The following is an 11,791-nucleotide window of genomic DNA, read 5'->3' as shown; positions in this document are numbered from 1 at the left end:
AATCGTGTGGACGTGACTATCAAAGACACTTCAGACGGAGATAATATAGGAATACATATATTTATTTCAGACATTATGCATTTAATTAAAGGACACAGTAGTCTGCACGAACCATCAGTCGGTGTGCTCATTTTATTAGTTTTACCTGATGTGGACCATCTTTGTGTCCATTAATAAATTAGCCAGTGTGAGCCTACTGATAGTACAGAGGACAGTGAGGCTCATCAGATGTTCACTGCCCTCCAGTGGTCACAGGGACGAACTGCAACATCATAAATGGCTAACAACGTAGTGTAAACGTATTTTTACTCGTTGCAGTAACAACTATTAATTCGGATTTATTTTTTTCCAATATAAATAAACATCAACTTGAACATGGTAATATATTTAAAACAAAATGTGTTTTTTATTTTATTTTGACCATTAGCGAATGAATGTTAGACCTATGTCTCATTTTCAGTATTAGTGTGATTACAATGGTCCAATAACAAAGCAAAAAGCTATCGCTTCAGTATAAATGTGCTATAAATATATGTTTTATTCTGTCAGTAAAACAAAGGCAGTATATTTGATATTATAATGTGAAAATTGTCTCATAGAGATGTACCCACAGAGAGTTATCACCAGCTCTACTGCTAGTCTCACAACTACTATTAGTCTCACAACTCACACCGTCCTGACAGAGAATCAGCAGTTCAGTCAGTTAGTAGCTCGCTTGTGAACAAAGAAATAACAGTGAACAAAGTTTTGAACAAAGCAGCCAGACAGATGCTTCATTGAGGAGCTGGTGGGAACCAAAACGGAGCAAAAGGACAGGAAATAATAAAAGAAATGAATGCTCGTGATGATAAGCTCTGTGCCAACAGAGGCAAAAGTAAGATCAAGTTTGTTAATAAGTGGATGATTACAACTTCTAGCGCCGACAATTAAACATCCTATCAAAGCACTTTAGCGCGTGTGTCCCTCTGGCTGATCCAATCCAGCACCAACCATCTGGTAGCCTCGAGCACTTCCTACCGCTGTAGTTGATTATTATTTTAAAATAGTAACATGTACATTTGATATGTCTGGTTATATTTACAATTGTGATGATGTTGTCAAATGCCTTAATGGAAGTAAAAAAAAAAATGCATTGGATCTGCCTCATGACTTGTATCCACTCCCAGATGTGATGCTTCAACTTTCCACCAAATTTCACTTCGGCCGGTCATTTTTTCCATCCAGCTGGCAAACAGACAGAAAACAGAAACTTCTTGACGACACGCACTTTGTAAAAATAACCAAATGTTATTAGAAATATTTTAAAAGTTTGTCATATTGTCTTTTTCCCAAAAGACATATTGACAAAGCAGCGGTGTAAATAATAAGATTAATAGTGGCTGAATACCATTTTGCTCACTTCCGTGTAAATGACGCCTGCGCTACTATTATTAGTCTAAATCTGAAAAAGGACTCAAAGATATCTGAATGTTATCGATTATTTAGTGTTATTTTCTAAGACGAGGGGTGTTGAATCAGGCACCAGCCATGTGCTGTATTTAAAATAAGATGCCTGTGAAGACAGAAGTAGTTAATGCTCAGATTAGGAAAACTAATATTAGGGCTCAGATTAGGAAAACTAATATTAGGGCTCAGATTAGGAAAACTAATATTAGGGCTCAGATTAGGAAAACTAATATTAGGGCTCAGATTAGGAAAACTAATATTAGGGCTCAGATTAGGAAAACTCAGATTAGGAAAACTAATATTAGGGCTCAGATTAGGAAAACTAATATTAGGGCTCAGATTAGGAAAACTAATGTTAGGGCTCAGATTAGGGATCTGAGCGGCGGCATGATGCAACACAGAGGTTTGATGAATAGAGAAAGTTTCCTGTCGTGTGAGATTATGGACAAAAGATGTTTTGAGAGCTGTGGGAAGTGGAGCGCTCAGCGAAGTCATTAACAATTTAATTATGTGGAAAGCAAGGAGCCAAAGGAAAGTGTCCAGTGGTTAAACAGAACAAAAGGACGAGCTCGCGGGGTTTAATCAGACACGAGGGCTGTTTGAAGTCCCGACGACCGAGCACGAAAACTCTGGTGAACATTAGAAACTTTGGCATCTGGTCAGACGTCTGGTTTGAACAGGCGGAGCTGCGTTGAGCCGTCGGATGATTTGCAGTCACACCTCGTGTGTAAAACATCGTTCAACGTATTAGAGGTGCTGTGTAAATCTATATAAATCTTATAAAAGTGGATATTGATATGATGAGGAGCTCAGTTTGGAGGATGTTTCACACGTTCAAGTTCTATTTATCTTTTATATTTCACGTGACTATTACTCATTTTCTCAAAGATGATTTTCTCATCACAATTTTACCCTTCTCGTTTATGGCCCCAATTTTTAATTTTTTTAATTTTATTGTTTGTATTTGTCTTACCAGCTTCTCAATTACCTGTTGAATTGTGCAACCTGTATGTTGTTATACAGATCAAGCTGAGCTGGTTTAGCAATAAATATCTTCTCGTTTATTTTCAAGCATTTATACTTTGAGCTTTAATCATTTACCGGCTACGTTCAGCTTCCACTAAGAATTGTTCACCATTAATAACTTTTGAACATTATCTTTTCGTTCAAACATATTTCAAACATCAGTATTTGTTAGCTTACCATTGAGTTATCCACTACTTTTCATTAACAATTCAACCATTTATCCTGAACTTGAATTATTTCAACTATTCCTCATCAACTCTTGGCCGTATTTTCACCTTTTATCAATAAAAATCAGCATTTGTCCACTAATGTTTAATTATTTTAACTGCTTATCAGCAACTTTGAGCTATTTATATAAACTTTGTATCCATTAAGCTCTTTCTAAATCTTTTAATCATTTATGAATTACTTTCAACTATTTATCATCAGCTTTTAGCTTTTCTTCCTCAATAACTTTAAGGACAGCATCTGTCCACTGAGCAATTAACCGTTTATCTGACTTAAAGCTAAAACTCTCAACTAATCAATAACTTGCAGCTGCCTATACATTACCTTCTTATCCACTAAACCTCTTTAAGAAATCTATTCAAACCTAAACGGTTTATCAATTACTCTAAACTAACCGTAATCAGTATCTTCTATTTGAACATCTACTTCACTACTTTTAACAATCTACTTCATTATTTTTACCAACTATCCACGACTTTAAGCTTCAACAATACTTATTTTTAAAAACTAAACAAATGTATTGATTAATCCACTCGGCGATATCCATAACTTTTAGCTAAGGAACTCCTTATTTTCAGTTTTCACTGTATCATTTACTTTTAGCCAAGTGGAGAGTTGTTTGCTTGACAACTAGGTTTCGTGCACTTCTCAATCACAACATCACATTTTTCAGTGAAATGATCATTTCTATTTTGTCACATTAGTTTGGCCCAATGCACAACTTTCCATGTATTTCAATGACAGTTAGAAAAAACATAAAAATAAAAGACGGCAAAGTAGGAAAACATTTGGGGGAGAAGAAGCAAGAAACGAGAGTAAACCCAAAGCAAAATGTTCAGTGTTTTATTTAAAAACTATAAACAGTCACCAAAGTAAATAAAGCCAATCTCTAACAGACTGTTAGGTCTATGTATAGTCACACATCCTACTGACACCGCAGAAATGAGGATGGTTGGGTCTCCCCGGTCAGATGCTAATACGACAGGCAGTCTTAAAATGTTACACAACACACGGTAGAGGACAGTCTGAGGACGTGAGCCGGAATGTGGCATGGTATTAAGAATGAAAAAATAGTACAATAAAACTCCACACTATATTAAGATAGAAAAAAGTAGTGAAGAAAATATCATACCTGCACGTAAAGCAAAGAACACAGGAGAAAACCTGTATAAAAACTCCATGTATTTAAACTAATTTACAAATACAAAAAAATTTTGGTACGCGCACTGTGCCCGTACAATGACAAAACGCTTACAGTGGATATATGTTACTTGTGTGTGTGCGTGTTGAGGGGAGGGTGTGCGAGGGAAGAGGAAGGGAAGAGAATACCTTCAATATTTTTTTTTCTTCTACAAAATGACATGAGATATATTATTCCATACTCTTTCAGCCAGCAAAATGAGTTCTACAAGGTATTATAATACAAAAAATGTCACAGTTCCACAAAAAACTGTTTTTCCCCCTCCCTAAGCTTTACAGCATCAGTACCTTTGCAGAATTATTTACAGGTTTTTAAGTACATTCATCCACTGCTGAGTATAGAATCACATTAGATACAAGTGACCAGGGATCATAAAAAAAGCACAAAAAAAACAAAACGAACGAAAAGAGAAACATACTACTTTATTCAATCCTGCCAAAGTAATGCTTCTATTACTCCACAGAGCAAGTTCTCCAGTGGCTGCATCGGCATGAAAGAGGATCTTCTTTATATATATTCACAACATATTTACAAGATTCTTTTTCATTAATTGTAATGGTATTCATTTCAATAATAAATAAGTGAAAATATATTGACTCAAGTAAGAAAACCAAGCTACCAAGTTTCTAAAGAAAACAAACAAACAAACAAAAAAAAAATTCTCTGCGCCAGTTGCCAGCTGAGTCCTCCTCCACCCAATCCTGTGGGACGCCTTCAGGAAACCCCGCCCCCTCCCCGCCCACCGCCACTCACGGCAACGCACACGTCAGTTCATGGGACCGAGAGAAAAGGAAAAATAACCCAAAGAAACAGAAAAGAAAAATGTGCTCGTGTTCGGGGTTTCGTCGTGGAGTCCCTCGGGGAAGCAGTCTTAAAGAGCTCCCCCTGGTGGGCAGCTGGTGGAAGACCCCATGGCAGTTTATTTTTTTTATTTTTCCTGTGTGTGTTGATGGAGGAGGGTGGGGGTTTTGAACACAGGTTGGCGAGGAAGTAGGCGAGGGATGAGAGGGAGGCTGGGGAGGGGGGGTGGCAGGCGCGGCAGATGGAGGATCTTTGTTTTCGGTTCCCGCCCTCTGCTGGACCCCCCCCCTCGCCTCCCTGCGGACCCGCTACTGCTCCTCTCGTCTCCGGAGAGGGACGGGGGTGATGTAGGTGGGTGGGTGGGGGTTTTTAGAGGTTGTCCTTTTGGCGTTAAGCCTGGAGAGCGCGTGTCAGTTCATAAAGGCATTTGGCGAGCGTGGTGGAAACCTCCATGTTACTTAACGCGAGCACAGAGAGGTGCGTCTCATGCCTCTTTACCAACCTGAGAGAAAAGGCAAGAAAAAAAACACACAAACCTTAAGTTCAAAGTCCCTCAAACAATTAAATCTCTATTCAAACACCCGGCGGGGATCAAAACAAGTTAGACACAAACTTATCTCATTTTGGAAACAAATTTCGGATCATTGAAGCTTCTTAAAATTCCTTCAATCCGGCAGGATACTTACATGCGACCGCAGTCCGAGTGCTTGGCGATGTTCTTTAACGTTAAGGCAGCAGTTAGTCGTATGTGTTTGGTCACTGGTCCCTCTTTCTCATCCTAGGAAAGGAAACATTTAGATATAGTCATGGTTTCACAAATAGTTGGGCAGGTGTTGCAGATAAAGAGCGGCACTATCTAATTGTTATTTTTCCAGCTTGAAATGTTTTTAGGAGACTTCTTACGCTCGTAGTTAAACGTAGCACGGTGCAGCAGCGAAGGCTATAATAAGCAGAATCACTAACATCCTAGGATGTTCAGCCTAATTGTCAATTATAGAAGCATCTTTTTTTTTCTTTTTTTTTTTTCTAACCTAACATCGACCCGGAAAAGACCTAATTCTTCTCTCCAGTGTTTCCTGACCTGTGTGTGAACCACGAGGTGACGGAAACTGGGATTTAAATGCTTTAAAGCAGTTTATGTTCACCTCAGCTGACCAGGAGCTAATAAGTCATACAAAAGTGTGTGTGTGTGTGTGTGTGTGTGTGTGTGTGTGTGTGTGTGTGTGTGTGTGTGTGTGTGTGTGTGTGTGGTAATGGTCAGCCTTGTTGCTACTCACAGTGAAGTCCCTGAAGACCAGGTTTCGAGAGCCTCTGCGAAGGGCCATGAGAGCCGCGCTCGGATGATTGACGATTGCTTTCGGTGCTCTCGGTGCCGGAGTGCCGCCTGCCGCCGGCGGAGTCCTTTACAACACATCACGCATTAATATCATGTCAAACGCCGTCGGCGGTGAAATGTTTGCTGGAGACGTGGTTTTTAAAACAATCTACATCATATATCAATACTTAATATTTGAAGTTTTAGTTCAACACGTGAATCACATCCAGATGAAGAGAGAAGTGTGAACGTACTGGGAAGAAGACTGAGTGGGACTTTGTGCCTGCTGCTCCTCTAGTTTGAGTCCAGCCAGCAGAGCCTCTCGAGAACAGTGCTTATCCTGAAAAACACAGAACAGAAACACTTCAGACTACACAGTATTTGGTTGTTGATACTCGAGCCTGAATGATATATTGTCTGGATGATTTAATCAGCCAATATTGGCCTTTCGGAGATATCTGTATCACCGAATATGTGGATGATATGAAACTTTTTATTTTTAATTTTTTTTTAACATAATGCAGAAAAAGATGCTTGCGATAAGAATTGTTCGACGTGTTCTTCTGTTATTCATAATTCACAGTGAACTTGACTTTTTTTAGTGTCCTGATGATCAGTGTGGACAATAAACTGTAAAATATCCTGCCTTCCTTTACATATTTTTGTCATATGGTTCAAAAGTGTTTGATCACCACATTAATATATATTGTATAAAGAGAATAATGCCCGATATTGATATCGGAAATAGGAGTTTTTGTTCCCCAATATCGATATCGGCCCCAAAAGTCCAGCATCCGTCAGGTTGTAGTTGCGACATTAGAATTTGTACAGTCAAAAAGTAAACAACAAAAACAAAGAGCCTAAAAAAGAGATCTTGTACTTTGGGTTGTAAACAAAGGGGCGTTTTTCTACCTGTAGATGCGTGATGCAGGACAGTCTTTGCCGGGGAAAAGGTTCACATCCCTCCCATTGACAGTGACCTCCGTACACATCTTTTCCACCGTGTTGCGTTGCTGCGTGGTAAAACACCTGAGATGGTGTTTCGAACCACCTGCAGGAGGGAAACGGGGATAAATCAGCAGAAGCTTTACAAACAGCAGCGCATCGTGAGGTGAAGGCCGTAGGAGACCGTACCGTTTGCAGGACTGCCACAGACACTTGAAGTTCTGCCCTGCTTTCCTGCTCTGCTCCGGCGGTGCTGCGGAGGTCTGCTGTGCTGGGAGGTGGGGGCTGCGGTTCCCCTGTGGGGCGGGGGGCGGGGACGGGGTAACAGTGGGCTGTGGAGGAAACCGCATTTTACAAAAGTTAGGACTTCATGTGAACATTAAACAGATGGAGACACTAAGCGATGACCCTTCAATTCAATACAAAGAGTCAGGTCTTACTTACACATATTACATCACTACTTCTACGATATATTTTTATAACGAGGGAGGGAGCCTTCGTTGGAGTGGGGCTTGTTGGCTGAGATGTAACCGCGGCCTGTCTGTTGGCAGAAGTTGTTCTCTCAGCTGTTTTGATGTAGGAGGCGGGTATCAGTGAGGGCCACATGGTCTTAACTGGCCTCACCTTCTTAACCTCCAAACACTCACTTTAGAAAGCACTAGATTATAATATTGTCCTATTAAGGATATATCGATCTCGGCATATATGTTGGTAGATATGAGAACTTTTTTTGTACAGCACATAATACAGAAAAAGATACACGGGTTAAATTAGTGTTTTAAATAGTGATTCATAATAAATTCCCCGCCATGTTTACAGTTTCAGTGCACTGATGCCAGTGTGTAAAATATATATATAAAAATATCTGCAATATATAGATTTGGGAATTCTTTACTCCCAATATCAGTGTCGGCTCCAAAATTCCAGTATCTGTCGAGATCTAGAAACTAGTTTTTACTAAAAAAAAAAAAAAAAAAGCTTTTACTGTCAGAATCATATCTTTTTTGTAGATGTAGAAGACTGAATTGGAAACTTATGAAACAGGTAAAAAAACAAAACAAAAAAAATCACAGAAAAGCTTGCAGATAGGAGAAGCTTTACATTGAGTCTCTTCTAACAGACATACTGGATGAAGAACGCCAAGAACAGAACTTCACACCCTGGTGCTTTATTCATGTCACCCGGATGTCAGCAGATTGATTCTTTCCACAGAGCACGAGTCAGTCATTCTTCACTTAACCTCATATAACCCGACACGACAGCCGAACACTCGTTGCTTCAATACATTAAAACTAACGATAAACATCAACCTCTTTTTCCGTCCATCTCCTGCACATGCAGAAATTTGAAGCGACTGCAGCGCATCTGTAATCCTCGTTAGTCAGACATCAGTCTGCGGCCCGTCAACAACGCGTCGCACATGTAGTACAAAATATGCAACTTCAATTCAGTTACATAACTCACAATAAAACACTGTAAAAAAAAAAAAAAATTCCCTGTGAAGTTTTCGGCCCACCGGTGGCAGTGTGGAGCAATGTTTGGATCGAGTCCTCCCAGCAGGGACACGAGGACACGAACACGGGCCGCACGTCGGACAGAAGCTTCGGTGTGAAGCTCTGACTATAACGCTCATTAAAAGGTCTCTCGTGGTGTTTCAAAAATAAAATTACATTTCTTCATGCAACTTCTGTCATTAAACAGCAACAGTCTATGCAGCTATAACAGCTGTAGTCTGTCGGCTGCAGACATGATTTCATTCTGTCCTACAGCTGAAGACATCAGACACCCAGGTGGCTGCTGGGGACAGTTGGACGCCTTGAATGGAGACCGCAAAGAGCTGCTTCTGCTCCCTTAATGAACAAATCCGGAGTCAAATCCAGAATCTCAACCACAGACCAAGACCACAAAATACAGCTTCTACATGAATAAATTCACTTGCAAATGTCTGGTTTAGAACAGCGGTCTGGATATGGTGTCCCGATGGTGGCAGAGTGTGCAGTTTAACTCACGATGCAGTCATCGCAGTCAAGTTTTTGGAGGAAAAGATGTGCAAACATGTCTGATAGAATGTAATGAAATATAATGTGTTCTGATAATGAACCTCAAATTAGTAGATGTAAATAAACGCTTTTTAATATACAAAATGAAGCTGCCAAATTATCTAACCGAAAGACTAAGAGGTCAATTAAAGAAACCTTGTTGTCACATGACTTGGTGATGCAAATACTCCAGTATTTACCAAGAGAGAGAGAGAGTGTGTGTATGTGTGTGTGTGAGACAGACCTGACACCGAGCCACGCTACAAGAAGACAGTGTGGGTAAATGTGGCGTGCAGCGAGACGAACCCTCCAGTGACTCACCGTTGTGCCAGCTGCCTGTGTGGGCGAGCAGTTCCTCTGCTGAGTGGCGTTCTCTATTGCTACTTTGGCTACTGTGCTTGGGTCTGTTCCTGCTGGCACCGCCACCATCGTGGCACTGCTGCCCGCGTTGTTGGGGTCGCTGATGGTGATGATCCGCACTCCCACTTTGTTGGGGATCCCCGAGGACGGCGAACTGCGGTCCTCGTTCTCGGCCGGCCTCTTGAGGCCTCGAGCCTCGGGGGCCACTCCGTTCGCAGGAAAGGCGGCGGGACTCTGGGAGGTAACAGTGATGGTGGAGGGGAGAGGGGAGTTGGGGAGCAGTTGCTGTCTTAGCACAGGCGAAGAGAGGCCCGGCCCCAAAGGTCCATTGGTTAATTCCGAGGGAGGCCTGTTGCCTACTGGCTGGGGTCCGTTGGCCAGGCGCTCGGCCTGCTGGGCTTTGGCAGTATCCTGCTGGGGTGGAGGAGGACTCGGGAGAGGAGGTTCAGAGCCGTGACTCCTGTCAGAGGGGCCGACCTCCCCGTTCCCCAAGTACTGTTTGGAAGCAATGTGATTTGGAATGTTTTTGTTAAAGTTGCCACCACTGTCACCCCGGTCAAAGTCACACACCCCGTTGACCAGAGTCTTTTTCGGGTCGGGGTTGCCCTCAACAGGCGTGTTCGGGCCCGGGGAGAGGGCCTGCTTCCCATTGGCAGGGTGACTCTCCGTAGCCGGGCCGTTGAGTGCTCCCTGGCTGTTCCCTGAGTGGTATGGAGGTAGATTAGACTCCATGCACTTCCGACCATTTAGCAGCTTGGCACCTTCCGCAACGTCGCCATTCCTGGTTTTGCCGTTGGAGGAGTCTCCGTCTGCCAAGGAGGAGTTCTCCATCACCTCGATCTTCCTCTCATGGATATGCAGCCCTGTGGCGTCCTTGGCCTCCTCCTCCTTTTGACAAATGATTTTGTCTCCTCTGAGGGGAGCTGGCAGTGGTGGTGGTGGTGGTGGAGCTGCTGGGGCATGGTGGGGCACTGTTCCAGTAGAGAAAGGAGGAGGGGGGACGCCCGGAGCCACAGCGCCCTGGCTGACAGCAGCGACGGCAGCGGGGGAGGTGGTGAAGCCAGTGTTGGGGACCACGGTGAACGTGACCTGTCCAGCTGCTGTGGGGCCCTGAATGATGGTCGCTCCACCCGGACTACTCGTGGAAATGAGCTGGCCTTGCAGGAGCTGGACCGTCTGGAGGGCTGGAGCTCCTGCAGCGGGGAGCTGGCTGGGAACCAGCTGGACATTGAGCTGCTGAGGCTGAGAAGAAGGATTCTGGGTGCTGTAGCCGGCCTGATAGATGACCTGCGGACTGGGGGCTATCGTGTTGTTGGGAGGCGGCACCTGTGGAGCAGGTAGGATGAGCTTTCCTCCTGGTGTCGACGGCCCTCGCTTTGGAAGCAGTAGCTGTTTGATCAAGCTGGACTCAGTGGAGGTAGGCTGAGAGGGAGGAGGTTGGGAGATCATTTGGAGAGGTGGCTGTTGTTGGTGCTGCTGTGGATGCCGTTTCATGGACAGTGCATGGCTGACAGTTTGATTGGGCTGGACCTGGGTGTTGGAGTGAGAGGCAGGAGGAGGGCAGGGACTGGAAGCAGCTCCGGGCTGCCCTGCTATCTGGATAGTCTGGGCACCGGAAATGGTGGAGGGGTTGGCAAGAACTATCTGGTGTATGGCGGGGGCGTAGGCTGGGTTCTGCTGCGGGTTGGGACTGACTATTACTACGCTCTGCGCCTGCTGCTGGTTGGGAGAAGCTATCGTGGCTGCTGGTCCACCTGACTGGTTTGGTGCTGGCTTGGGGGCGATATTCTGAAACGTGACCCGTGAGCCCTGGGAGTTGGGCACCCCCGCGATACTCAGTGCCTGACCACCCCCCACCTGTACAGAAGAGGAGGTTGCAGATGCCGCGGCGACACACTGAGGCTCTGCCTGGGGAGCTCCGCCCTGAGGCCCAGACAGAGGAGGCGTCTGAGGGTGCTGGGTGATTGGAGGGCACACACCTTGCACCCGGGCGGTGAGGATGTGGCCCTGCGGTACCTGTTGAAATAGCGTGACAGGCGCCCCCGTGGGGAGCATGGGGGAGAGCTGCTGCTGATGCTGAGCCGCCGGTGGAGTGGCGGGGTTCAGAGGGCTGTGGTTTTGGGTGGCCGGCAACGACGTCGGAATCTGGACCACCAGACCAGGTCGGACCTGCTGCTGCGCTGCTGCCAGAGGATTTGGTGGTAACTGTGGAGGCACCTGCGGGAGCACCGGGTGACGGGAAACGGTTGAGTGGCTTGCCAAAGAAGCCATGGATGGGGCGACCACACCGGTGGTGAGGCTGGGACCCAGGGCCCGGACGAACTGGGGTCCGAGACTCGGATGCCCGGAAGGTAAGCCTGGAAACACATTAACATACAAAGGAAGAAGAGTTTAGGAACAAGATGCGACTTCAGTTCCACTGTTACTTGA

At 44.4% G+C, this 11,791-nt stretch overlaps 1 protein-coding gene across 1 annotated transcript in view; it reads right to left on the bottom strand.

The window, feature by feature from the left end:
* Positions 1-3,527: 3,527 nt before the first annotated feature.
* arid2 (AT-rich interactive domain 2) overlaps positions 3,528-11,791 on the bottom strand; it is a 37,187-nt gene continuing 28,923 nt past the window's right edge. Inside the window, exons 16-22 of the mRNA XM_069700158.1 lie at positions 9,323-11,718; positions 7,152-7,294; positions 6,930-7,068; positions 6,272-6,357; positions 5,980-6,103; positions 5,389-5,480; positions 3,528-5,204 (exon numbers count right to left, since the gene is read on the bottom strand). Coding sequence (XP_069556259.1) covers positions 5,093-5,204; positions 5,389-5,480; positions 5,980-6,103; positions 6,272-6,357; positions 6,930-7,068; positions 7,152-7,294; positions 9,323-11,718 — 3,092 coding nt within the window. The 3' untranslated portion in view covers positions 3,528-5,092. The remainder of the gene's footprint in view (positions 5,205-5,388; positions 5,481-5,979; positions 6,104-6,271; positions 6,358-6,929; positions 7,069-7,151; positions 7,295-9,322; positions 11,719-11,791) is intronic.

This window comes from Brachyistius frenatus, unplaced genomic scaffold, assembly GCF_029030835.1.
Source record: "Brachyistius frenatus isolate BFR_SWC_R1_liver_20210118 unplaced genomic scaffold, ASM2903083v1 Contig_32, whole genome shotgun sequence".
NCBI lineage: Eukaryota > Metazoa > Chordata > Actinopteri > Embiotocidae > Brachyistius > Brachyistius frenatus.
This window is presented reverse-complemented; position numbering and strand designations above follow the sequence as displayed.